Raw genomic sequence first — 26,834 nt, 5'->3', positions numbered from 1 at the left:
GGCAGGCAATACTTTAGTTCTCACCCTTATATTCGTGTGTCCCAGGAGCGGCTTGTGCTGTCTGTGCTCCCTCGGTTTGTCGTCCTGGAGATGATCAATGACATGACCAACGTGGAAGACGAGCACCTGCAGCATCAGTTCCACCGGATCTACATCCATCGCTATGAGAATGTCAGGTGAGAAACGGGACACCTCGCCCAGTTCTCTGCGTGATCCACGTGCTCCTGGCTGCTCTCACCTCATGGCCATTACTTCTGTCTGCCCGAATGTCAGCGCCTGTCTTCATTTGGTTGAGTAACTCATTAAGTAGTGGTTATTCAGCAGAGAGTTCTACATTTCCAAATTGAGGCTCGAGAAGAGCGTCTGCAGTTAAATTTGCTAGTTGACTTACCACCTGGCTCCCCTGAAGTAGGCTTGCCTGCCTTTACATTTTGAGTAGGAAAGGCAAAAGCCTGTTACACTATGATGGGAAAAATAATTCCAGAATGTGATCTGGAGGCCTCAGGGGTGATTACATAGGTCTGTTCTTTATATTCCTTATAAGTGTCTTTAAGACAATACCAAAAAAAGGACTACAGCTTATTTTTCTTTTGCAAACATATTTTTGGTCACTCATTCACCCATCCATCCATTCTGCATCCACTGACCCTTCCACCCATTCACACAGCCAACCATCCATCCCTTCATCCATCCATCCATCCATCCATCAATGCCCGCTCTTTGCCCAGCACTGTGCCAGACAATATACCTCTTCAGTGAGACAGACCTGTTTAGAATCCCAATTCTGCCTCTTCCTTGTGTATGACCTTGGGCAATTTACATACCTGACTCTCAGAATCCTTCTCTGTAAAATGGGTGCTTTAATAGCCACCTTACAGGGGTTTATGTAGATTATGTGAGTGAAGATATATACAAAGCACAGGACTGACATAAGCATATAGTAGAGCATTAAGCATATTGTAGATTGTTTTAGACATGTTTCCTGGTTGCAAGCAGAAAAAGAATCCAACCCTGGCTGATGTAAAAGAAATGCATTGGAGGGCTACATGGGGGCTCCCAGAGTCACTGGGGAAGGATGGAGAGGCGGGCTCAGGAAATGGGCCGGAAAGAAGAGGAAAGCACAGTCAAAATCACAGCTGGGCACTAGGCCGGTGAGGACGCTGCTTCCACTGTACCTGAAGCATCCGTTCCCTGTGCTACCAACCCTGTCCCCCACACAGCTGCCTCCTCTGCACACAGAATTCCTCCACAGCCTGCAGGATCTGGATTTGACTGCCTTTGTCCTGCCCCACTCTCTGACCCCCCTGCCTCTTTGCATCTCAAGTTAAGACTAAGGCAGATGTGTCTGATTGGCTGAGCCCAGTCATTCCCCAGAAGTGACTAGGACGCAAATATCTGACATTTTCAGCTTGTACAGGAGAACTGTATCTCCCTCCTACCAAACATCATAGGGTGGGAATTTCCCAAATATAGGGGAACATCTGTAGGTTGAACAGCTCTAAAAATGACCAGTGGTGGGCTTCGCAGGTGGTGCAGTGGTTGAGAGTCCGCCTGCCGATGCAGGGGACATGGGTTCATGCCCCGGTCCGGGAAGATCCCACGTGCCGCGGAGCGGCTGGGCCCGTGAGCCATGGCCGCTGAGCCTGCGCGTCCGGAGCCTGTGCTCCGCAACGGGAGAGGCCACAACAGTGAGAGGCCCGTGAACAGCAAAAAAAAAAAAAAAAAAAAAAAAAAAGGCGTGTTTGGAGTTCTTCCTGCACTTATCCATTTTCAGTGCTTCCCTTAGTGAGGAACTAAAGTTACTTCTGCACCCTGCACCCTGCCTAGTTATCTTAAATCATTGAACTGAGATTTTGTGCTCCAGAGTCTTTTCCAGAACTTCGCACCACACTAAATTAAGATTGCGTTTGCTGCCCTGCATTCTCAGCGGTCTCAGGTCGCAGTGAAGGAGCCACTTCTAATGGGAGAAGAATGTGCGGAGGTCCTGGCAGCTGGAGGGGCCCCTCCCAGCCGTTCACAGAGGCAGTGGTGGCGGGATGCCCACAGCCCCGCTGGTCCTGGGAAGATGCACTCAACTTGGGGCGGTGGAGCCCCTCCTGCCCACTGCAAGGCTGCTGGGTACTAAAATAGGACCAGAGATGAAAAACGCAGAAGAGGATGGGCCTTAGCCCGTGTCTGAGAACAAAGTCGGGCCGGCTGCGACACCCCGTTCCCTAGCCCCCAGAGCACACCCAGTGCAGGAAAGGGAGCATTTTTGAAATCATTTCCCATCCCGTCACTGTCTTTTTTTTTTTTTTGCGGTACGTGGGCCTCTCACTGTTGTGGCCTCTCCCGCTGTGGAGCACAGGCTCTGGACGCGCAGGCTCAGCGGCCATGGCTCACGGGCCCAGCTGCTCCGCGGCATGTGGGATCTTCCCGGACCGGGGCACCAACCCACGTCCCCTGCACCGGCAGGCGGACTTTCAACCCCTGCGCCACCAGGGAAGCCCCTGTCACTGTCTTTGAGGAAACCCACCTGGTTCATTCTTTCTTCTCTGTTGCTTTTGTGTTGTTATGGTTTTGTGACCTTTCCCTAAAAACAGTCTGCTATAAATGTCTAACTCAGTCATATTTCGTACGGCTCGTTGCATCCTGTCCGGGTAAGGTGCAGTGTAAGGTGCCACGCCTGGCGACATGAGTGGCCGAGAGTGGACTGGGGCGAGCGGATCAGCGTTCTCATCCCAGAACGCTTTCCATGAGCCCCCTGTGAGACTTCGATGGCATCATTTCATCTTTCCGGATCTCCGTTTCCGAATCCAAAAACCAAGCTGCTTGAAATGGACAAAACGTTTGGACTGTCAAGTCCGTTTCAGCTACAAACATATGAGCCTTCAGCAGATTCATTCTGGAGCTCCACCTGGCCACTCAGCTTTTTATGAGGAGCCATTTGGGCTTCCAATCCCATCTGCCCAATTCTACTTCTCTTTCCTTATTCCCCATGTAGTTAAGGCATTTCTTATGCTAGTTAGTGGAATGCTCTAACAAATAACCTCTCAATTTCAATGATGTAAACTCAATGTAATTCATCCACACAACTCCCCCTGGCTTACATATCCTGCCAGTGGGTGATTCAGGGATAAAGCCCACTGCATTTCATAGCTGTATCACCCCCTTGAGCTTCAAAGTGGTCGGCATTCAGCTCTTGGAGAGAAAAGGGTAGAAAAGGCACACCTGCTTCTTTACCACCTCAGCCCAGAAATGGCGTCTGTCACTCTGCTCAGATTCCATTGATGGGACCTGATTACATGGCTCCACCTTGATACAAGAGGGGCACAGAGCCCCTGCTAGTGGTCTTTGCTAGTGACAGGCAGGCATGGATTTGGTGGACAGTTAGCTTCTCTACCAGAGCTCCCTGCCCCCGTTCCTTTTGCCCCCAGACCCCATGCCATGTTCATTTGCACACATTTGCTGGCATAACTTAGTCTACACACTTTCTTGACTGGCTGTTTCTTCCTAGTCAGGCCTGTCAACATGTACAATCATCACATTGAAGCCCAATCTGGCCTCTGTACCCTGACACCAGATAAAATCTTGGAGACAGAGTTTTGGGTGAAGTAGAAAAGAATAGCTTTATTGCTTTGCCAGGCAAAGGGGGCCACAGCGGGCTCCTGCCCTCAAAACTGTGTGTTCTGACCAACCTGGGGGGGGCAGTGAGGAGTGTTATCATAATGGCTCAAAGAGGGTGTGATCAGCTAGTGGACACTCTTCTGATTGGTTGGCGGGGAGGTAAGTGGGAGTTGGCATCATCAACCTTCTGGGTCCACCCGGTCTGGGGTCTGAGTGCTTGTGGGCAGCACACAGTTAACTTCTCCCACCTGGTGAGGGTCTCAGTATCTGCAAAACAGCTCAAAGATGTTGTTATGTGTATCCCTTGAGGCAGAACCAGGACCCTGCCCCAAGGCTGCACTATTGTTTCTTGACTGTTCGTCCCTTGTCTCTGCATCCCCTCCCTTCCCTAACTAGAAACTGTTTGAACGTGCTTGTTGGAACTCAGGGAAAGTCATGGAGGCTGAGTGAAGCCTATTTCCTGTAATCAAGAAATGGGGGACACAGAAAGGCTTTTGTGCCCAGGAGCCCCACAGGGTCCTTCTTGGTTTTAACATTGGCCTTGCAGACTACCGTTTCACATACAAGCAAAATGCAGTTGAGTGGAGTTAGAGAACTTGGCTTTGTAGGTCTGTTTGTGTGGCCATCTATTAAACACTCTCCGATTCCCAAAAATTTCCACAAGGAGTTACATACTCTCCACTTACTGAGGACTAGGCTGTGATTTACAAGTGATCTCCTTTCAGTAATCCTGCAGAGTAGCTTTAATGATCTCTGCTTTATTATAAAGAAAATGGAAGCTCAGAGCGGTTAAATAACCTGCCCAATAACACAAGTTAGGAATAAAAGTCTATGCAGGGCTAGTGTTCCTAATGAGTCTAGTGAATTCTCCTTGAGGACTCTGTATTCAGAGTGACTAATAGGTAACATAGATTATTTTTAGCCAAATAAACAACTTATATAAGCAAATTAGATTTGACAATTAATATGGCCTCTTTGGTACATTCATATGGAAGATTACAAGTTTATACCTAGAGTCAAAAGAACTGACCGTGAGCCCGGCACCTGGGGGAGCAGAATGAACAAGAGAGAACCAGGGCCCTGGTTTCTGCTTCTTGTCTTTTGCTCAACAAGCACTTATTGCATAACTATGACTTAAACCAGGGCTTCTCCATCTTTAAGGTGCACACAAATCACCTAAGGCTCTTGTTAAATTCTTATTAGATTCTGATCCAGTGGGTCTGGGGTGGGACCTGAGATCTGCATTTCTAACCAGCTCCCAAGAGATACCAGTAGTGGCCATGACCAGACTCTGAGGAAGGAAGACTCAATTCTGAAGATTTCTGTTGATTCAATTCAGGAAATATACCATGAGGCCCACCATGTGCTGGGGGATGAGATACAGAGGTAACTCTCTTCCTGTTCTTTAGCTCGTGGATGGAGCACACTTTGCACACATGATTGTGTTACCAAGTGATAAATGCCATGACAGAGGGGAGCACAGGCTGGGCAGGAGGCTAGAATAGGGGTTACAGGCTATGCTTAGGGTAATCTCCATAAACATAGAATCTTAGCATATGAGTGGGGTCTTAAAGGACAAGTAGGATTTTAATAGGTAGCAACAGGAAAGAAACTATGCCAGGGAGCAGGTACGTCATGTACAAACACCAGTGTATAAAGCATGGTGTGTTCAGAAGCCTGCAAAAAAAAAAAAAAATTCATGATTTTGGAACACTGAGCACATCTGAAACTTTTATGCCCTTTGTTCTCAGGGAATCCATTTCTTCTTCCAATAGACCGCATGTTTCATAAGGGCTGTGGTGGTACTTTCTGTTCTCCACTGTATCTCCAGTATCTGACATATATAGTAGGCATTCCATTTATTAGCTGTTGAATGAATGAATTAATTAACCTGTCCTGCCATAGACAGATAGATATTAATAGTTTTGGGCAAATGGATCCATAAAGTGAGTAGTTGGACTAGAGGATCTCTGGACCCTTCCACTTCCCACCTGCCATGATGATGGCTTACTTCAAAGGTAGCATTACTGTAGTGATAAACATTGTAGATTCCAGAACCAGCCTGCCTGGTTCAAATCCTAGATTTTCTTGTCTGTGGGAGAGTTACTGAGGCTTCCATTTCCTTATCTGTAAATGGAAATGATCATCCTAGGTCCTACCTCATAGGTTGTTATGAGGAATGAATGAGTTCATACATGTAGAGCTCTTAGAATGTATCAAGTCCACAGCTAACACTCTGTAAGTATTGCTGCTACTATTGTTTCAGGTTTGTGTCAACAGGAATTCTTTCAGCCACAAGTAACAAATAATCCAGTTAATGGTCAGACTCTCTTCCTTCTCTGTTACCTCTTTCTCTCTTCCCAACCATTCAATCATAGTGCAGTTTTGTACAGTAACGATGCAGAGAGCTAATGCATTTATGGAGCACTTACTATGCCAGGCACTGTGCTAAACACTTGCTACCCACCAGTGAGGTAGGTACTACAATCATCTTCAGTAGATAAAATAAAGTCTTGGAGAAGTTCATAGTATTCATAAGTGGTGACCTGGGGTTTGAACCCCAATCTGTCTAGACTCAAATCCTATGTATGTGACCAGCTGCTATGCCACCAGAAAGCTGTAGAGGACAGTGGCAGTGTAGTGACTCTGCCAAAGGAAGCCTTATACATTAAAAATCTAAAGGTATCACTCCCACGCTTAAAACCCTTCACTAGCTTTCCATCATGTTTAGGGAAAAGTCTGTATTTATCAACCTAGCTAATCAAGCCCTTCCGTATTGTTCCCCTGCTCACTTCTCTGACCTCATCTCTCTCTCTCTCTCTCTCTCTCTCTCTCTCTCTCTCTCTCTCTCTCTCTTCCTTCCTCCCTCCTTTCTCTCTTTCTGTTCTCTCCCTCTTTCCTCTTCTCTTCCCATCCTCCTTGATCAATACTACCCTTTGACTAGCTGTCCTTGAATACTTGCAGAATCCTGGTACATTTGCTTGTTCTTCCACCAGACCCTAGTATGTGCTGATCTCTTGCTAAGAGCAGCCATTCATTTACCCATCAAGTCCCCTAGGTCCTTCAAGATTCGGCTTGGACTTTGCTTCACTAGAAAACTCCTGATCCCCCAATGGCTGGTCATCCCCAGTGTGTGTCTTTTTATCACAGTAGTCATTGCCTCTGTTGTTTCTGTCTTTCTCTTTGTCAGCCCAACTCCATTCCCCATACTCTGAGCATCCTGAGGACATGCACTGGGGCTTCTTTATCATTTAATACAACTTCCTAGCACAGTGTGTAGCTGGTCACATAGTAGATACATAAATATTTGCTAAAATAATTAAGGCATTATCTAATTAATTAAAGCAATAGTTTTTCAATTGAGGTCTAAAAATTCTTAATGAGAATCTGAATGGGCTTCTGGGAAGGCACAGATCCCTTGAAATGAAGTGAAAATTTTGAATCCTTGCACATTTTTTAGGAACGAGAATCCATAAAAATGGAGACAACTTTAAGAACCACTGAATACCAGGGGTGACCAAAGTAAGTCAATGCACATTCCACAGTGCCTTCTGGCTGATTCACCTATTTCATTAAAACTAAATCACACCAAGGGTAAGACCCACCATTATTTTATTCAATATTAAGAAAAATAATCAAAAAGTTTGACACACTACAGAATCCCATCAGTTTCAGAGATGATAAAACACGAGAATCAAGAAAATATGGTACCCTTTTTGGTGTTCCATCCTTCTTCTCAGAGGTGTCCCCGTGATTGCATCAGTCCCTGAGATGGTGTGTTAAGGTGGGTGAAGCAGTGCCCCACCATGCAGTTCAGCCACGTGCACAATCCCAACTCTGCCCCGGGCTACTAGTAAATGTTGAGCAAGTTTCCTTCCTCTCTGAGCCTCATTTTCCTCATCTTCACAATGGAATGAACAGTCCCTTCCCCACAGGCTAACTGGATGGTTTAACAAGACAGTGTTCATACAGTGCCTTGCGTTTATAAGGCTTTCGAGGACTGCTCCTTCCCCTCCACCTAGCCATATGCATAGTATCAGACCTCACCTAACTGAAATTCTTAGTAAATGTGCGTTTCAGATAATTAACTATTCTGCCTAAGTTCTCCCAGGCTTGCTACCTATTCCCACAATTTTTGAAAAATGCCTAACTCTATTTGCCTGCAGTTTTGGGTAGAATATATGTGTGTCATTGGGCTGAAGATAATGAGGTTTTGCATTCTTTTGTCCCCGTGTCCATTTTGCTCTGTGCTCATGCAATCTGTTTTGCTGTTCATTGTGAAAATATAGAGATGATTCATGATGCTTCATTTTGCTTTCCACAATACATTGATCTGTTCCTAGTGAAAAATTCCCTTTTGGGTTGTTTGCATTGCCCACACCCCACAGCCCTGCACAGGAAGAAGGGCTTCCCGTTGCCTTCTTGTCCTTCCTGAACCCCTGGGTGGGCTCTCTGCTGAGATGTTTGTTAAACACTGAGGCATTCCTTGAGACTCTTGGGGCAAGGAGAGCTAAAATCTCAGACCACAGTTGGTTTGTTTGAATCGTGATGTGTCTCCCAGGATAGATTAAAATATTAATGTGCTTTCTCCCCACCCCATCCCTTCCCTGTTGTCCAGTATTCTTTTTGCAGATGTTAAAGGATTTACCAACCTCTCCACGACCTTGTCTGCCCAGGAGCTGGTCAGGATGCTCAATGAGCTCTTTGCCAGATTTGATCGACTGGCCCATGTGAGTTGAATTTAATTGCCTCCTCGTCTTCGCAGGAGAGAGGGACTGCATGCAAAACTAGGGAAGAGAGGGACTCAGCCTTCATCTCCAATGTCATTACCATTCCTCATCCTGACCCCAGACACGGATCCCTGACCCTCGCGCATTCTGGGGACCGATGTTAGTTATTTACAGGTCTCGGACGGGAAGTTTGTCAGATTTTCCTAGCTGAGAGACAGCTGGTTGAGTGACAATTAAACCAAAGTCTTTTTAATCTGCTTTCCATTTCCCCCTGCCTGTGGCCGGGCACCATCCAGCTGCAGCCTCAGTGTTGCTTCATGCAGGAATGACTGCCTGCAGTTTGCCAGCCAACCGCGGCCATCTGGAATGAATTAGTCTCTTCTCAAGGACCAGTGAGCTACTGGCCCATCCCGCCACCATTTTGTTTGACTTAAGAGCTTTGTTTCTAGCCAACAAGACACTACCTTTCTTTTTCTGCTGGCTTGACCAGACCTAAAATAGAGAACAGGTTAAAGGAAATGAACATTTGCCACCAAAACACAGATTCCTAGTCCTCAAGCCACTCAAATTACAGAGGACTGTCATTGTCATGCTATATTTTAGAGTGGGATTTGGGTTCAAATTGGCATGGCTTAACTTCCTACTTTGTAAAGAGTGTATATTAGTGTCAATTTCATAGGCTGTCGTGAGAGTTTAATGAGACCGCATCAGTGGGAGTTCATTGTTAGATTATCAAAATGTCCTATTTTAAGGCTACCTCACTCCAAAAGAGATCCATTCACACTTGCATCTGAGCACCTAGTAGGTGCTGTGTTGGGAATATGGGAATAACTAAAACACACTTTCCCCCTTAGAGCTAAGTCTAGTCATGGATACCTAAAAAAGTCATCAATGTACAATGTGCTATATGCCATGATGAAGGGAAGTCTAGAGTGCTATGGGAACACAGAAACAACATATAACCCTTGGATCAGAGAAGACTTCCAGGAGAAAGTGGTTCTTAGGCTGGGTTTTAAAAAGGAGAAAACAAATAGAATACCATTCATCAATAAAAAGGAATAAATCACCAATACATGTAACAACATCAGTGAATCTCAGCTGCAATATGACAAGTGAAAGAAGCCGGACACAAAAGGCTAGACACTTTATGATTCCATTTGTAAGACATTCTAGAAAAGACAAAAATTATAGGGACAAGAAAGAGATAAGTCATTGTCAGGAGGGATGAGGGGTGGAGAGAGGGGACTGATTGCATGGAAGCATAGGGTGAGGTGATTTGGGGAACCATCCGGTTGCTCTATATGTGAGTGTGACTGTACACATTTACCAAAAAGGTAAATTTTATTGTATAAAAATTATATACCGGGGCTTCCCTGGTGGCGCAGTGGTTGAGAGTCTGCCTGCCAATGCAGGGGATGCGGGTTCGTGCCCCGGTCCGGGAAGATGCCACATTCCGCAGAGCGGCTGGGTCCATGAGCCATGGCTGCTGAGCCTGCACGTCCGGAGCCTGTGCTCCACAACAGGAGAGGCCACAACAGTGAGAGAGGCCTGCATACCGCAAAAAAAAAAAAAAAAAAATTGTATACCAATTACGTGTATAATTGAGGTGAAGAAGGCAGGGAAGGTCATTGTATGCAGAGGGGAGAACAAAAATTAAGATGCTATATGTGTAGAGAACCAGAAGAGATTTAGCACTGCTGAAAGGAGAATTCAAGGTAAGGGGTGGTAGAGGTGAGGCTAGAAAAATATGCAAGGACCTGCCAAGGACCCTGCATTGTAATCTGTAGCTACTGGACAACTAGTGAATAGGAGACTGACATGAGCAGAAGAAGAGGTGGAAACTGAGGTCTCCTCCTGTTAGAAGGGTTGGATTAACCTGAAGGACTAGGAATTTGAAGGTGGGGAAGAATGTACACCATTTCTTTTTATTGTTGCCTCAAGGGTGTTTGGTGCCAGTTACACATAGTTATTCTACGTTACATTCTGGTTCTAAATATTTCTGCTCAGAGATACTAAGATGAACAAAAATGACCCTCCAAAGAGAACTGAGAGATGTGATCAAGGTCAGTTTCTGGTGTCACAGTAATCCCCATCGACTCAGAGAAAGGGTTGTTATGTAAAATGTAATCCAAGTTGTTCAGCCAACACTTATTGTGTACTTACTAGGTGCCAGGAACCGTGCAGCGCTCTGGCGAGACAAAACCAGTCGCTGCCCTCAGAGTCTGCTAAGGGAGAAAGACAAGTCCGTAAAATTCGCAGGACAGGGTGGTGCAAGCAATAGGCACAGAAGTCCTGGTGGACGAAAGAAGGAACAGTCAGTGCTTGGGGTGAGGAGGGCAGTAATGTAGCACCATGAAGAGAAGAGGCTATATGCAACTGGGTGTGAGGGAAAGCAGGCGCTTTCCCGGCATCAAATTAGACAATGAAGAGCTTTCCAGGCTGAGCCATGATGCAAAGTCAGGAAAGTGTGAACATGTGGAAATGTGCTGCTTATTTGGAGAGCTATAAGGAGCTCAAGATTGCTGGAGCATAAAGGGCATGGGAGACTGCAGTGAGAAGTGAGCTTGAAGAGGAAAAGAGAATCAAGTCTAGAGGGCACCATGCGACATTTTAAGGAACGTGGAGTTGGTCCTGTAGCCCGGGCTTTTTGCCCTGGTTACAGTGTACATGGTGGGAGAGAGGGAGTGAGATGGGGGTACACAGCTCATCGAGCCCCAGTAGGTGCAAGAAGCTATAGTCCATCTTCCAGAGAATGAGTCTTACTCAAAGATTTAAAGAAAAAAATCAAATTAAACACATACAAGTGAGGGAGTAAAATTATTACTAATTTTGATCATATTTAACATTCATAAACTGCTTGGTGTACATTATGCACTAGACTGCGTATTTGCCCTGGATTGCCTAATTTAGTTCTTAAAACAAACCTAAAAGAGAGGTTCTTTATTGTTCCCATTTTACAGAACAAGTGACTGAAACTCAAAGAAGTAAAGTAATCTGCCCAGAACCCGTGGTAGGTGGTGCATCTGTGATTCAGACCATCTGAGACCAGGTGTTCACTCCTGACCACTAAGCAGTGCCCCAGGCACTTTAGGGGATGGAGCAAGATGTCAGAGATGTATTGCTGTTCATGCCAGCCAACTTGAAAATTTAGATTTCTAGGACTTCAACTATGGGCTGGACTTCAATTAACTGTACAAATCCCCTCTCTGAGTCTCAGTTTTCCTATCAGAATTATAATGAAAGATAAATGAAACAATACACAGAGACTGGCTCAAAATAAGTACTCAGAACCCATAAGTACTCTGTAACTCCCACTCCACCCCCTACCCCATCCCTACCCACCCCAGGTGTGTCAGTCTGTTCTACTCTAGGGGGCTTCTATGGAAAAGCTTGAGAAACTCTGCCAGTGAAAACAATTCTACTCACCTTGGAATGAGAAAACCTACTTTAAGTGTTTTTGCCCCCAACCTTAGGCAAATCACTTAACCAAGTGGGTCACAGAATTTGCTTCTGTGTAAAAGGGGATTGGACTTGCCTTTTCTGATATCTTTTAGCGTCAAAATTCTGTGGCTTTATAATGATCTCTCTCTGCCTTGCCATAATTATTTGCTTTAGATTTTCATTATGTCATACATCTGACAGAACCCACTTCCCATGTAAATATCATCCATTGCACCTTCCCACTTATCCACTGCATTATTATGATGCAGGCAGAAACTTCAAAGCCTTCTATTAAAGATCCTCTTAGTCTGGTTGAATTCCTCAGTGCCCTTGTGGCTGCTCAAAGCAGAGTGTTTTTGACCCTTTCTAGTGCCCTTGGCAAACTCTAGCAACTTTTGATCTTTGATCTTTTTTTAAAAAAAAATAAAGTAGTCCTGGACTTCCCTGGTGGTGCAGTGATTAAGAATCCACCTGCCAATGCAGGAGACATGGGTTCAATCCCTGGTCCGGGAAGATCCCACATGCCGCAGAGCAACTAAGCCCACGAGCCACAACTACTGAAGCCTGCATGTCTAGAGCCCGTGCTCCGCAACAAGAGAAGCCACTGCAATGAGAAGCCCGCGCACTGCAACGAAGAGGAACCCCCGCTCACGGCAACTAGATAAAGCCCGCACACAGCAACAAAGACCCAAAAATAAATTAATTAAATTAATTAATTAATTTAAAAAATAAATAAGTAAATAAAGTAGTTCCTACCTACTCCTCTCCCTAACAAATTAGGAATGAAAAATATGTATGCTATTATCAAGGCTTTAAAATCAACATCATTACATCTTAAGCCTTGTTTCAGATTGCTGACAAAATGGGAAGCAACCTAAATTATTGTTACAAGGAACAATTCCAACACTATGGAAAGCTAATCAACAGATTTTAAAGAATGAGATAGCTATTTCTGTACCGACATAGAAAGAATTTCAAGACATGTTGCATGATAAAGCATGTCTCAGATCTATAAACATAGTATGATCAATTTATGGCTAAAGAGCATGAAAAATGGTGCATATATATAAACATAGAAATGTATATATTAATGCATAACAGCCTCTCAAGAGGGGAAAGGAGACCAGGTTTCCAGGGTGTGGTGTGTCTGAGGGGGAGAGGCTACTAAAGGAGACTTATCTACAGTTTCATTTTTACTAGGACAATAGATTCATGTGTTAATTTGTATAATTACAATTAGATAAAGTACTATAAAAATTGTCAGGATTTCTAATATAACTTTTTTAAGTGCATTTGTAGCACTAATGTTTTTGTTCTGAGAGTCTTTTTTCTTTTCGTTTTTTTTTCTGATTGCTAAAGCAATACTTGTCCATTATGTAAAATTCAAACATCAAAGATAGAGACAATAGAGAAAGTATGTATCCCTGTAATCTTACCCCTCCTCAAAGATATAACCATCTTTGATAATTTGGTGCCTATATCTCCTCAGTGTTATGTGCATACATGGTTTCATAAATTCTCTGGATTTTTTTCCAAGATTTTTATCATATCAAAGCCATCAAGATGGGAGGAAAAGGATTATATTAAGACTAACTCGATAAAATTTACAAGACCCTCACCCTACTTTATTTTTCTTTTTCAGTATCTTTTTTCAAAGCAACTGGCTTTTTTAATGTGAGTTTTTCAAAGCAGTTTCTGGTAAAAAGAAGTTGCTTGGATATTACTGTCAAATCGTCTGACAGCTCATGGGAATTGATCAGAAAAATGTGTCTGCAAATTGACAGAACTTGACAGATGAGAAGACAGGCCTTTCATATTTATATTTATATTTATATATACATACATGATTGGTATATGTACACATATGCATATATACATACCATTTATATGGGGCCCACAGTTTTTCAAGGAGGCTGCCAGCTTCAACTTTTGTTTAGAAGAAAAATGAACCCTGGGTTACAAACATCTTCACTTTCCAAAGGGTAATAACTATTTTACAGATCTCCTTCCAAAACACATTTTTTGTCAGGAGATCTACCATTCTAGACTCTGCTATAATTTCTGCAGTTTTGTAAAGAAAGAGCATGGAGTCCCAAAGTCAAACAGACATGCTGTGAATTCCACTTCTGTCTCTCACTTGCTGTGTGACCTTCACTTCCTTAAGCCATCTGTGAAGTGGCACACGACTCAGAATGTGGTCTTAAAGACAAAACAAGATCAATATAATGCCTTTAACACATAGCCCGGCACATAGTATGTGCTCAATAAATACAACTGCCTTTCCCTAAAGTTTTCCAAAATGTTTTCACCTCTGTTGGCATGGAAAAATCACTGATTTGGAGCTTCTGAATATCGTATATAATCCATATCCATTACTTTTTAGCCAGCTGCTCTATGGCACAAGAAGTTTTCCGTCTCTCTTATACTGAAATTTTCATATCTAAAAACATGGTCTGCCATGTTCAGGGTTATTGTGAGACTCAAAGGAGAAAAGATAAGGCATAGCATTAAATGTGGAGAAGACTATTTTCAGGTTAGCTGTCACTGGCATTGCTAGTTGATGGCGATGCTTACTTAGTTATGTATTAAGGGCAAGGGGACCATTTTCACATGTGTCACATATGGGGAATTGAAACCCACATATCAGTGGCTTCAGTGACTTATCGAAGGTCAAACAGCTGGTAAATTTGACTAAAGTGCAGAGGTCTGATTCTTAGACCAAAGTATTTCCTGCTCTACCCTTTCCCTCCCCACTCCCCATTGTCAACAGGGAGGCAGATCTCTCTGCTGACCAGGCTACCAACAGCCCGAGTCACAGCAGGCTCTGCCCCAGAGACCATCTGAAGGCAAAGTGTGGCTGATTGAAGTCACCAACCCCTACCTCCCAGCCTCAGTGTTCTCCGCTGCAGAATCAGAATAAGGGATTTGCTCCTTTGCAAACAAATGTTAGGAAGTTTTAACTTGTGGCCACATGCGTGATACATATATGTATATATATATGGATATGGATATGGATATGCATATAAAAACTCACTACATTGCTGTAGTATCTACACATATACACAACATATATATATACAGCAGTATATGTAGTATAAATATGTACAGCAATTGTGTGTATGTGTATTTATATATATATATACACACACACTTCAATGTATTGAGTTTTTATCAGTCATTTCATTTAGTGCCAGGAACTTTCCTTTATTCCAAGAATGTGTCTTTTTACTTTTTTGGTGTTAAAAATGCCCTTTCTTTTATAAAGTGATGAGGATAGTTGGGTAGTTTGGTTGTTATTTTTGTATGTTGATGGACTTTTCATACTTCCTTGCCAAAACACAAAATTGAACTCCAGAGCTGTGCCTTGGACCTTCTGGGGTTTTTTTAACACTGTCCCATGGACTCCACAAATCTGGAAACTGCCAGGACCAGTGGGTCAGGTCTCCCTAGTTCCATTCTGGCCATAACAGTCTAGAGCATCTTAGAAGAAACAAGTGAAGGTCTTGAGCTTCCCTTTTTGCTCTCTTACAAAATTAGTTGCATTGAAGCAGCCAATAGATAGGAAACACACACTCCTAAAAATAACCGTGGGATAGCTGTGCCTGCTATCAGCGTTCTGAAGATCGCATCTGTGCCCATTTGGGAAGGCTGGCAAGGCCCTGGAGATCTGATCCAGACAGGGAAACACCAGAGCCAGTTCTGATTCTCTTTTCCCTGCCTGATATTTGTCTTTTATTGGGAAAGTGATTTCACTTGTTACCCAAACATGATGTCCCAACCCCTGATCAGATTAGGAAGCCAGCATGGTGCTTTATAACTTGGCAGTACCAGGGCATCCACTGGGCTGCTGGCATCTCAGTTGGCCCCTTTCTGTCTGCAACTCCCCTCCTCCTGCCCTTGGACTCTGGTTTCCCAAGGAGAGCCCCTAACCCACAAAGCCATAGACCCACAGGCACCTAGGGCTTCAAATCTAGAAGACATCTCAGAGTCGTTCCGTCCCAACGATCTACCCAAGGAGACCTAGAGAGAATCTGCCTGTGTCACATAGAAATGTGAAAGAACAAGGACAGGAGTCCAAGTCATCATCATAGAGATGGGTGACATTCATTTAGTGCCCCATCTGCTGGACCCTATGCTAAGCCTTCACATGCCTCATCTTCCTACCTCTTTACAAGCACACAATGAGGTCCTATTCTTATCCCCAGTTTATAGATGAGGCAACGGAGGCTCAGAGGTTAAGTAATTTACCTAAAAACACACAGTGAGGATGGAGTGGGGGGTCTAGGATTTGATCTGCAATGGGACTCCTCAGCCAGTGCTCTTAGCCCCTATGCTCTACCGCCCCAAGTCCTCTTTCTTCTATAACCTGCAAAATCCAGCCTATTTCCACCCAATATGAAAGTATGCACCATTTCCTAGGTACTTGTTGCTCTTTGAAACTTTGTAAGGATCATGTCTTCAAGATTGTGAATCCACCAAACACATAGGCGTGTCCTGCTTCTCACTGGTGAAGTGATCAGGATAAAAATTGTACCTACCTCCAGGTTCTTGTGAGGGTGCATTCTGTTTAATATATAATAGGGGTTGTTTTAATCATCTTTGTGTCAGGGACAATGCTTGCTTTATGATAGATGCACACCTGATGTTTTTATCAATGAGAAAGCGTGTGAATCAGTAAATGAATACAAGTATGTACAAGACACAGTCAGCCCCTCTTCTTAAGGTGCCAGTGCTGTCATTGGGAAAGGACTTTATATAGAGTTGGAACAGTTGGTATCCCTAAGTGATTTATTTTTTAAGTGCTTATTGTTGAGCTAGCAACTGATACAAACTGTTAATCCAGAGACATGTCCTGAGAAGAAATACATCAGTGGGAGCAGGACCGGGGTATTCAGTGTTCCACAGGGGATTAAGATCAGAAAGCTACTACATGGCAGAGTTGGGATATGGCTCTCTATCTGTCAAACTCAAAATCCAGTGTTTTTCCACGACTCCGTTCCACCACTCAGCCCTTCAACTCCCCGCTCCAATTTCCTGGGAAGAAAATAGCAGCACATTTCAAAGGTAGAAGCCCCTGATCCCAAGGTGCAGACCTGTTGACCCAGCTCCCTTCTTTCCCAAGGCTTTCGGAAGCCCTTACCTGTCTGTTGACTCAGTCCTTCCCTCTCCCACCTTGTTCCTTTCAGGAGCATCACTGCCTTCGCATTAAAATCCTGGGAGACTGCTACTACTGCGTTTCAGGACTTCCTGAGCCCCGCCAGGACCACGCCCACTGCTGCGTTGAAATGGGCCTCAGCATGATCAAAACCATCAGGTAATTTGGGACCTTCTCCCTAATACCCGAGCCTTCGATGTGCTTGATGGGAAAGACCAAAACCACCCCATCTATCCTTTGCGGTCGATCATGTGTACATTGAAAGGTGGAGCTCTTTGACTTATTTCATGAAGACTGTATACCCATTAGTTCTCCCATAGGAACCTCTAGCTTCATTATGTTCTAGTTATACCTCCCTTTCAATTATTTGTGCAACACAGTTGTATGACCAACGTCCTTGTGGGGATATAGCAGGGAACATGATGAGCATAGTGCTTGCCTTCAGGGAGATTACAGTGCGGTGGGAAAGATAAATGCATAGACGATTCCAATATGGTACAATACGCTCTGAGATGAATCAAACCAGGGTGCTCGGGGGCGATAGAGAAGTAACAGTGCAATCTGGGGTGCTGGAGAAGACTTTCCAGAGTACAGATGTCTAAGCCGTTACCTGAAAAGTAAGACATTAGATCCTGGAGGTGGAATGGAGCACTTGGAAGATAGGTGGCCATGTGCAGGATTCGGGATGTGCTGTAGTGGCAGCTGGTGGAGCCTGGGGTGGAAATGGTGGTGACAGGTAGACGGCACCCTGGGAGCATCCAGAACCTGCAGGGCCTTCTAAGCTGTGTAAGGGGTTGCATTTTATCCTAAGGCCAACAGGAATCACTGAAGGGCAACCTGGCTGTCTTCACGGGTGTGTGGCAAGTGCTTTTGGCTTTGGTGAGTGTAGCTGACAAATAGAGGCTGAATCAAAGGGGGATGAGTTATTGCGGTCAAGGATTTTGGAGCTAGGCTGTTTATGGCTTTGGGACAGAAGCTGAGTATTGCCAAAGCTCCCCTCAAGTTTCCAAAATGTTTGCAGATCCTCCAAGCATCACATCTTCCCACAACCACAGCAAAGAGAGTAAAGAGTGGACACATGGGCAGAAATCTCCATGGATTATGTCTTCATCTTATAAGGGAAGAAGAGCATTGTTGGAAACAGACCGGAAGACTCTTTTCGTGCACTCACACCTTGGTTGTGTGGTCTGTCAGGCGTCCGTGTGATGCTCGGGAATGTCAGTCTGGATTCAAGTTCAGCCAGGACAACAACCCCTGCTCTGCACCCCCCAAACACACACCCTCCACTGTAGGCTCAGCTTGCCTGCTGGTTCCCAAGACCTATCCAGGAACAGGCAAGAGGAATCTAAGGAGTTGGAGGCTCCCTTTCTAGAACCTGGCCACAGCCAACACAGTGTGCCTGACTCTTCTACTTGCTGACAGATCCCTGACTTTATTTGGGTTTCAGGCAGAGGTCTGTTGACATTGGGAAATGCTGTGAAGTCCCCTAGTTAAGAAGAGGGCACAGAAGCCCTTTTCCTAAATATGATCCTGTTCCGTTGACGTGACACTGGTCATTTCAATACTGAGCCTGAAATCACACTCTGGGTGGGCAGATATGCCCCCCGGGTGGGCCCTCAGGGTCCCACCTCTGGAACTTACCCACAACCAGGGCCTGATCAAGGCAGTGAGGTGCTTTGCCATGAGGTATATGATGAAAATCCAACCATAAGCATCCCTAAGACCAAGTAGGCAGGTGGAGAGAGACTGGAAATGTCCACTCTGTTGTTGCCCCCTCTTTTACAGAGATGCAGATGATTCCCCCAGTAGGGACCGTGGAAAAGTAGCCCACCACTCCCACCCAGAGTTCCCTTTTGATCAGCCTTTGGTAGATGGAAAAGGCTGCATGTGCTTCTTCCTGTTAATTTGGACACTTCAGAGTCTTGCCCTGAAAACTAAGATGAATTGTAATAAGTTGACTGGTTTCAAGGGAGAGAGTGGGACTGACACCCAGAAGACCCAATGCCTTGTACCAACTCCTCCAACTCCTCCATCAGCTGATGAGGTGTGCAAACGCTATTCTGTCAGTGAACCAGTGGGTCAGTCAACAAATAATTTGTTGAGTTCTACCATGTGTCAGACGCTGTGTTAAGCCCTGGAAATACAGTGATGAACAGGTCACTCAAGGGTCCTTCTCTTGTCAGTCAGTGCCCATTAGAGATATTACTTGGAGGCTTGTCTATGAAATGAGGAAGTTGGACTAGACCTGTTCTGAAGCCTCTGAAAGTCTGTGATTTACCAACCATGTCAAAATCAAGTTTAAGCAGCAAAACTTTCCTTTCTTTCTTTCTTTCTTCCTTTCTTTCTTTCTCTAAATTTTTGTTAAGATATAATTGACAAATTTGTATACATTTAGAGTGCACAATGTGTTAATTTGATATACTTACACATTTTTAAATGATTATCACAATCAAGTTAATGAACACATCCATCACCTCACGCAGTTATCTTTTTTTTTATAAGAATGCTGAAGACCTACTCTCAGCAAATTTCAAGTATACGATAAGAATTATTAACTATAGTCACCATGTTTACATTAGAACCTCAGAACCTATTCATCTTAAAATGAAAGTTTGTACCCCATGGCCAACAGTTCCCCTTTTCCCTACCCCAATCCTAGCCCCTGACGACCACCTTTCTACTCTGTTTCTCTCAGTGCACCTTTTTTTTTAAGATTCCACATATAAGTGATACCATAGAGTATTTGTCTTTCTCTGTCTGGCTTATTTCACTTATTTCTCCATATTCATCCATATTGCTGCCGATAGCAGGATTTCCTCTTTTTTAAGGCTGAATAATATTCCTCTGTGTGTGTGTGTGTGTGTGTGTGTGTAGAGAAAAAGAGAGGGAGAAAGAAAAGGAAGGAAAGAAGGAAGGGAATATCTTTTTTATCCATTCATCCGCAGATATTCCATAGGAGTTCCCGTCTTGAACTTAAGCAGAAGATGCTGCAGAGATGGCGTTACAGAAGAAATAAACATTGATTATCAAAATGCTTTAAGATTCTTAGAACATTACCATTTATCTTTGTAGAGAGGATCTTATCCCTCCTGACCATTTTAACCAATTTAAAGTCTCCTTTCTGAAGTTTTGGAGTGGGACAGTGAGATTTGGATGGGTTGAAGTAATTCAAGGGCTTTCTCTTGTTAGTTTATTAAATGCTGCTTTTACTTCTTTAGAATAAAACAATTCAGGAGGGTATTTTTTAACTGCATGAGTCAGAGTCTATTAATACTCAAACAACTCCTTGATTATAATGTAGGTGATTTGAGTTCCAGCATGAATTCTTCCAGTTACCAACAAAGCATGGTGAAGAGAAATAAACAAGAACTGTAGAATTTGGCAAGTCTTGGTTGCAATTGGCTCAGACTTCTAGAGTTTCTACTCTTACTGTCAAGTAATATTACACTCTGAGGAATTACCAGCAGACAATATTTGCACCTCACTGTGTGTATAAGAGAATCCCAGTTACATTGCTTTACCAAAAAGTCAAAAATCTTAACCAACTACCACTTACACACAATGAAATTTTGTAGTCAGCCCCAAAGGCACTTGTTCCAACTGGAAAACTCCAAAGGAGCCACAAAGTCTGGAACCATACATAACATCATATTGCATATGTTGTAATACAATGTCAATAAACCATTTATTGACTGGTGTCCCCAGACTTGATGGAAACTCTGTGTATTTGTCATCAGAGATGCATCCCTATTAAGGTATTGCCACTACCTTGTCAGGGTTTCTCCTTGTCCCCGACATTTCCTCAAAGAGTATGAAACCCATTACCAGTTCCCAGAGTACAGACCAGCAGTGAGAGACTGGTGCTCTGATGGTGAGATGGCATCGGGATCCAAGCAGATACAGTAGGCTCCTTGTTTGGGTAAGATTTGTAATTCTTGCACAAATGACAAACCAATAGTCTAAATGACCCTGGGACCTTATTCACTGATCGCTCCAAATATGTGATAGAGATTCTCCTTCAATCACAGACAAGCGAGGATGAAGTGTGGAATCAGGAAAGGCTGGGATTAGCTGCTGCTGCTTAGAGCATCGGAAGGCTTCACAAGGGAGCAAGAGGCAAGACAGAAGTATAAACATAAGGGAACAGTTTTCCCTGTCTAAGTATCTCCACGGTGTTCTTTTTTTTTTAATAACAACTTTTTCTTATCATCTCTATTGGAATATAATTGCTTTACAATGGTGTATAAGTTTCTGCTGTATAACAAAGTGAATCAGCTATATGTATACATATATCCCCATATCTCCTTCCTATTGCATCTCCCTATCCCACCCCTCTAGGTGGTCACAAAGCACCGAGCTGATCTCCCTGTGCTATGTGGCTTCTTCCCACTAGCTATCTGTTTTACATTTGGCAGTGTATACATGTCCATCCCACTCTCTCACTTCGTCCCAGCTTACCCTTCCCCTTCCTCATGTCCTCAAGTCCATTCTCTACGTCTGCGTCTTTACTCCTGTCCTGCCTCTAGGTTTTTCAGAACCTTTTTTTTTTTTAGATTCCATATATATATGTTAGCATGCAGTATTTGTTTTTCTCCTTCTGACTTACTTCACTTTGCATGACAGATTCTAGGTCCATCCACCTCACTACAAACTCAATTTCATTTCTTTTTATGGCTAAGATTCCATTGTATATATGTGCCACATCTTCTTTATCCATTCATCTGTCGATGGACACTTAGGTTGCTTGCATGTCCTGGAAGCATTGTAAATACAGCTGCAAAGAACATTGTGGGACATGACACTTTTTGAATTATGGTTTTCTCAGGGTATATGCCCAGTAGTGGGATTGCTGGGTCATATGGTAGTTCTATTTGTAGTTTTTTAAGGAACCTCCATACTGTTCTCCATAGTGGCTGTACCAATTCACATTCCCACCAGCAGTGCAAGAGTGTTCCCTTTTCTCCACACCCTCTCCAGCATTTATTGTTTCTAGATTTTTTGATGATGGCCATTCTGACTGGTGTGAGATGATATCTCATTGTAGTTTTGATTTGCATTTCTCTAATGAGTAAAGATGTTGAGCATCCTTCCATGTGTTTGTTGGCAGTCTGTATATCTTCTGTGGAGAAATCTCTGTTTAGGTCTTCTGCCCATTACTGGATTGGGTTCTTTGTTTTTTTGATATTGTGTGGCATGAGTTTCTTGTATATTTTGGAGATTAATCCTTTGTCCATTGCTTCATTTGCAAATATTTTCTCCCATTCTGAGGGTTGTCTTTTGGTCTTGTTTATGGTTTCCTTTGCTGTGCAAAAGGTTTGAAGTTTCATTAGGTCCCATTTGTTTATTTTTGTTTTTATTTCCATTTCTGGAGGAGGTGGGTCAAAAAGGATCTTGCTGTGATTTATGTCATAGAGTGTTCTGCCTATGTCTTCCTCTAAGAGTTTTATAGTGTCTAGCCTTACATTTAGGTCTTTAATTCATTTTGAGTTTATTTTTGTGTATGGTGTTAGGGAGTGTTCTAATTTTATTCTTTTACATGTAGCTGTCCAGTTTTCCTAGCACCACTTACTGAAGAGGCTGTCTTTTCTCCACTGTATACTTTTGCCTCCTTTATCAAAAATAAGGTGACCATATGTGCATGGGTTTGTCTCTGGGCTTTCTATCCTGTTCCAATGACCTATATTTCTGTTTTTGTACCAGTACCATACTATCTTGATTATTGTAGCTTTGTAGTATAGTCTGAAGTCAGGGAGCTTGATTCCTCCAGCTTCGTTTTTCTTTCTCAAGATTGTTTTTGCTATTCGGGGTCTTTTGTGTTTCCATACAAATTGTGAAATGTTTTGTTCTAGTTCTGTGAAAAATGCCATTGGTAGTTTGATAGGGATTGCATTGAATCTGTAGATTGCTTTGAGTAGTACAGTCATTTTCACAATACAATTCTTCCAATCCAAGAACATGGTATATCTCTCCATCTGTTTGTATCATCTTAATTTCTTTCATCAGTGTCTTATAGTTTTCTGCATACATGTCTTTTGTCTCCTTAGGTAGGTTTATTCCTAGGTATTTTATTCTTTTTGGTGCAATGGTAAATGGGAGTGTTACCTTAATTTCTCTTTCAGGTTTTTAATTTTTCTTTTTCAATTTTTGATAGTTCGATTAATATGTGTCTTGGCATGTTTATCCTTGGATTTATCCTGTATAGGACTCTCTGCACTTCCTGGACTTGATTGACTACTTCCTTTCCCATATTACGGAAGTTTTCAACTATAATCTCTTCCAATATTTTCTCAGTCCCTTTTTTTTTCTCTTCTTCTTCTGGGACCCCTATAATTCAAATGTTGGTGTGTTTAATGCTGTCCCAGAGGTCTCTGAGACTGTCCTCAATCCTTTTCATTCTTTTTTCTCTATTCTGCTCTGCAGTAGTTATTTCCACTATTTTATCTTCCAGGTCACTTATCTGTTCTTCTGCCTCCGTTATTCTGCTATTGATTCCTTCTAGAGAATTTTTAACTTCATTTATTGTGTTGTTCATCATTGTTTGTTTGCTCTTTAGTTCTTCTATTTCCTTATTAAACGTTTCTTGTATTTTCTTTATTCTATGTCCAAGATTTTGGATCATCTTTACTATCACTACTCTGAATTCTTTTTCAGGTAGACTGCCTATTTCCTCTTCATTTGTTTGGTCTGGTGGGTTTTTACCTTGCTCCTTCATCTGCTGTCTATTTCTTCGTCTTCTCATTTTGCTTTACTTACTGTGTTTGGGGTCTCCTTTTCACAGGCTGCAGGTTCATAGTTCCCGTTGTTTTTGGTGTCTGCCCCCAGTGGCTAAGGTTGGTTCAGTGGGTTCTGTAGGCTTCGTGGTGGAGGGGACTGGTGCCTGTGTTCTGGTGAATGAGGCTGGATCTTGTCTTTCTGGTGGGCAGGACTGTGTCCGGTGGTGTGTTTTAGGTGGTGTGAACTTATTATGATTTTAGGCAGCCTCTCTGCTAATGGGTGGGGTTATGTTCCTGTCTTGTTAGTTGTTTGGCATAGGGTGTCCAGCACTGTAGCTTGCTGGTTGTTGAGTGGGGCTGGGTCTTAGCGTTGAGATGGAGAGCTCTGGGCGAGCTCTCGCCATTTGATATTACGTGCGGCCGGGAGGTCTCTGGTGGACCAATGTCCTGAACTTGGCTCTCCCACCTCAGAGGCTTAGGCCTGACACCCGGCCAGAGCACCAAGACCCTGTCAGCTGCACATCTCAGAAGAAAAGGGAGGGGAAAAGAAGAAAGACAGAAAGAAAGAAAATAAATAAAATAAAATAGTTATTTAAATTAAATTTTTTTAATTATTAAAGATAAAAATATTAAAAAGTAGTAAACAAAAAAAAGAAAGGAAGAAGAGAGCAACCAAGCCAAAAAAACAAATCCACCAATGATAACAAGCACTAAAAAATATACTAAAAAAAACAGAAAATGGACAGACAGAACCCTAGGACAAAAACAAAGCTATACAGGGCTTTCCTGGTCACGCAGTGGTTGGGAATCTGCCTGCCAGTGCAGGGGACACGGGTTTGAGCCCTGGTCTGGGAGGATCCCACATGGCACGGAGCAACTGGGCCCGTGAGCCACAACTACTGAGCCTGCGCATCTGGAGCCTGTGCTCTGCAACAAGAGAGGCCTCCATAGTGTGAGGCCTGCACACCGCAATGAAGAATGGCCCCTGCTTGGCACAACTAGAGAAAGCCCTTGCACAGAAACAATGCAACACAGCAAAAATAAATAAATAAATTAATTAATTAAAAACAAAGCTATACAGACAAATCACACAAAGAAGCATACACATACACACAAAAAGAGAAAAAGCAATATATATGTACATATATATATATGTATATATATATATATATATATATATAGGAAGAGAGCAACCAAATCAATAAACAAATCTACCAATGATAATAAGCTCTAAGTACATAACCAAAATAAACATAAAACCAGAAACAAATTAGATGCAGAAAGCAAACCCCAAGTCTACAGTTGCTCCCAAAGTCCACCCTCTCAATTTTGGGATGATTTGTTGTCTATTCAGGTGTTCCACAGATGCAGGGTACATCAAGTTGATTGTGGAGCTTTAATCCACTGCTCTTCAGGTCACTGGGAGAGATTTTCCTTTCTCTTCTTTGTTCGCACAGCTCCTGGGGTTCAGCTTTGGATTTGGCCCCACCTCTGTGTGTAGGTCACCCTCAGGCTTTTGTTTCTGCCCAGACAGGATGGGGTTAAAGGAGCGGCTGCTTTGGGGGCTCTGGCTCACTCAGGCCAGGGGGAGGGAGGGGTACGGAGTGCAGGGCGAGCCTGCGGCGGTAGAGGCCGGCGTGAAGTTGCACCAGCCTGAGGCGCATCTTGTGTTCTCCCGGGGAAGTTGTCCCTGGATCCCGGGACCCTGGCAGTGGCAGCTGCACAGCTCCTGGGAGGGGAGGTGTGGAGAGTGACCTGTGCTTGCACACAGGCTTTTTGGTGGCTGTAACAGCAGCCTTAGCATCTAATGCCCGTGTCTGGTGTCCGTGCTGATAGCCGCAGCTCGCACGCGTCTCTGGAGCTCGTTTAGTTGGTGCTCTGAATCCCCTCTCCTCGTGCACCCCGAAACAGTGGTCTCTTGCCTCTTCAGCAGTTCCAGACTTTTTCCCAGACTCCCCAGCCAGCCGTGGCGCACTAGTCCCTTCAGGCTGTTTTCACGCCGCCAACCCCAGTCCTTCCCTGGGGTCTGACTTCCGAAGCCTGAGCCTCAGTTCCCAGCCCCGCCCGCCCCGGCAGGTGAGCAGACAAGCCTCTCGGGCTGATGAGTGCCGGTCGGCACCGATCCTCTGTGCGGGAATCTCTCCGCTTTGCCCTCCGCACCCCTGTGGCTGCGCTCTCCTCCGCGGCTCCGAAGCTTCCCTCCTCCGCCACCCGCAGTCTCCGCCCGCGTAGGGGCTCCTAGTGTGTGGAAACCTTTCCTCCGTCACGGCTCCCTCCCACTGGTGCAGGTCCCGTCCCTATCCTTTTGTCTCTGTTTATTCTTTTTTCTTTTGCCCTACCCAGGTATGTGGGGAGTTTCTTGCTTTTTGGGAGGTCTGAGGTCTTCTGCCAGCGTTCAGTAGGTGATCTGTAGGAGTTGTTCCACGTGTAGATGTATTTCTGATATATTTGTGGGGAGGAAGGTGATCTCCACATCTTACTCCTCCACCATCTTGAAGGTCCCTCCACGTTGGTCCTTTTGACCGAGATCCAAAGATTGTTTCCCTATACACACACATATATATATATGTGGTGTGTATATGTGTGTACATATGTATATGTGTATGGTGTGTATGTGTGTTTGTGCGTGTGCTTGCATGCAGATGTGTAGATATGCATCAGTATGTGAGCACCTATGTGTCTATACTTGTGTGTGCATGTGTATGTTTGTGCATATATATGTGTGTGTTAAGGATTTGAAGCAGGGCTTGGTGATCCCTACAATTCTAAATTCAGTCAATGGAGTTAGTGCACAGATAGTTGGTGACCTTGTAAGACATACTGGAGCTTCATCCCTCAGGCAATGGGAAGTCACTGACACTTGAAGTGGGGAAGTGTCATGTTCTGATCTGGGCTTGAGGAGGGTAACCATGGAGATGGATAACTCTCTCTCCAGTTTACTCTGGATGAGAGAAATCAGAGGCCAAGGGGAAGGAAACTGACTGGGAGATATTTTTGTAACAGTCCAGTAATGAGAACTAAGGACCTGAAATAGAGTAGTAGCTGTGAAATAGGAAAAGGTTATAATCCTCCAAAGCTGAGACCCTGAGTCCCCCAAGACACCATATGTGACATAGAAGTTTAAATTAAATCAAATATTTATCATTATAGTAAACTTACCTTATCAATTGGTAATACTCTAAGTATTTT

General features: G+C 43.8%; 1 protein-coding gene across 3 annotated transcripts in view; it reads left to right on the top strand.

Annotated features, from left to right (window-relative positions):
- Positions 1 to 26,834, top strand: part of ADCY8 (adenylate cyclase 8) — a gene marked incomplete at its 5' end in the record, with an annotated part of 216,621 nt that overhangs the window by 67,332 nt on the left and 122,455 nt on the right. For all 3 annotated transcript variants that reach the window (XM_081258526.1, XM_081258525.1, XM_081258524.1), the window contains 3 exons: positions 46 to 176; positions 8,225 to 8,336; positions 16,964 to 17,091. In XM_081258526.1, coding sequence (XP_081114652.1) covers positions 46 to 176; positions 8,225 to 8,336; positions 16,964 to 17,091 — 371 coding nt within the window. The remainder of the gene's footprint in view (positions 1 to 45; positions 177 to 8,224; positions 8,337 to 16,963; positions 17,092 to 26,834) is intronic.

The sequence above is a fragment of the Mesoplodon bidens genome, assembly GCF_964165515.1.
Source record: "Mesoplodon bidens genome assembly, chromosome: 16".
NCBI lineage: Eukaryota > Metazoa > Chordata > Mammalia > Artiodactyla > Ziphiidae > Mesoplodon > Mesoplodon bidens.
Note: the sequence above shows the minus strand (reverse complement) of the source record. Positions and strands in the feature narration are given on the sequence as shown.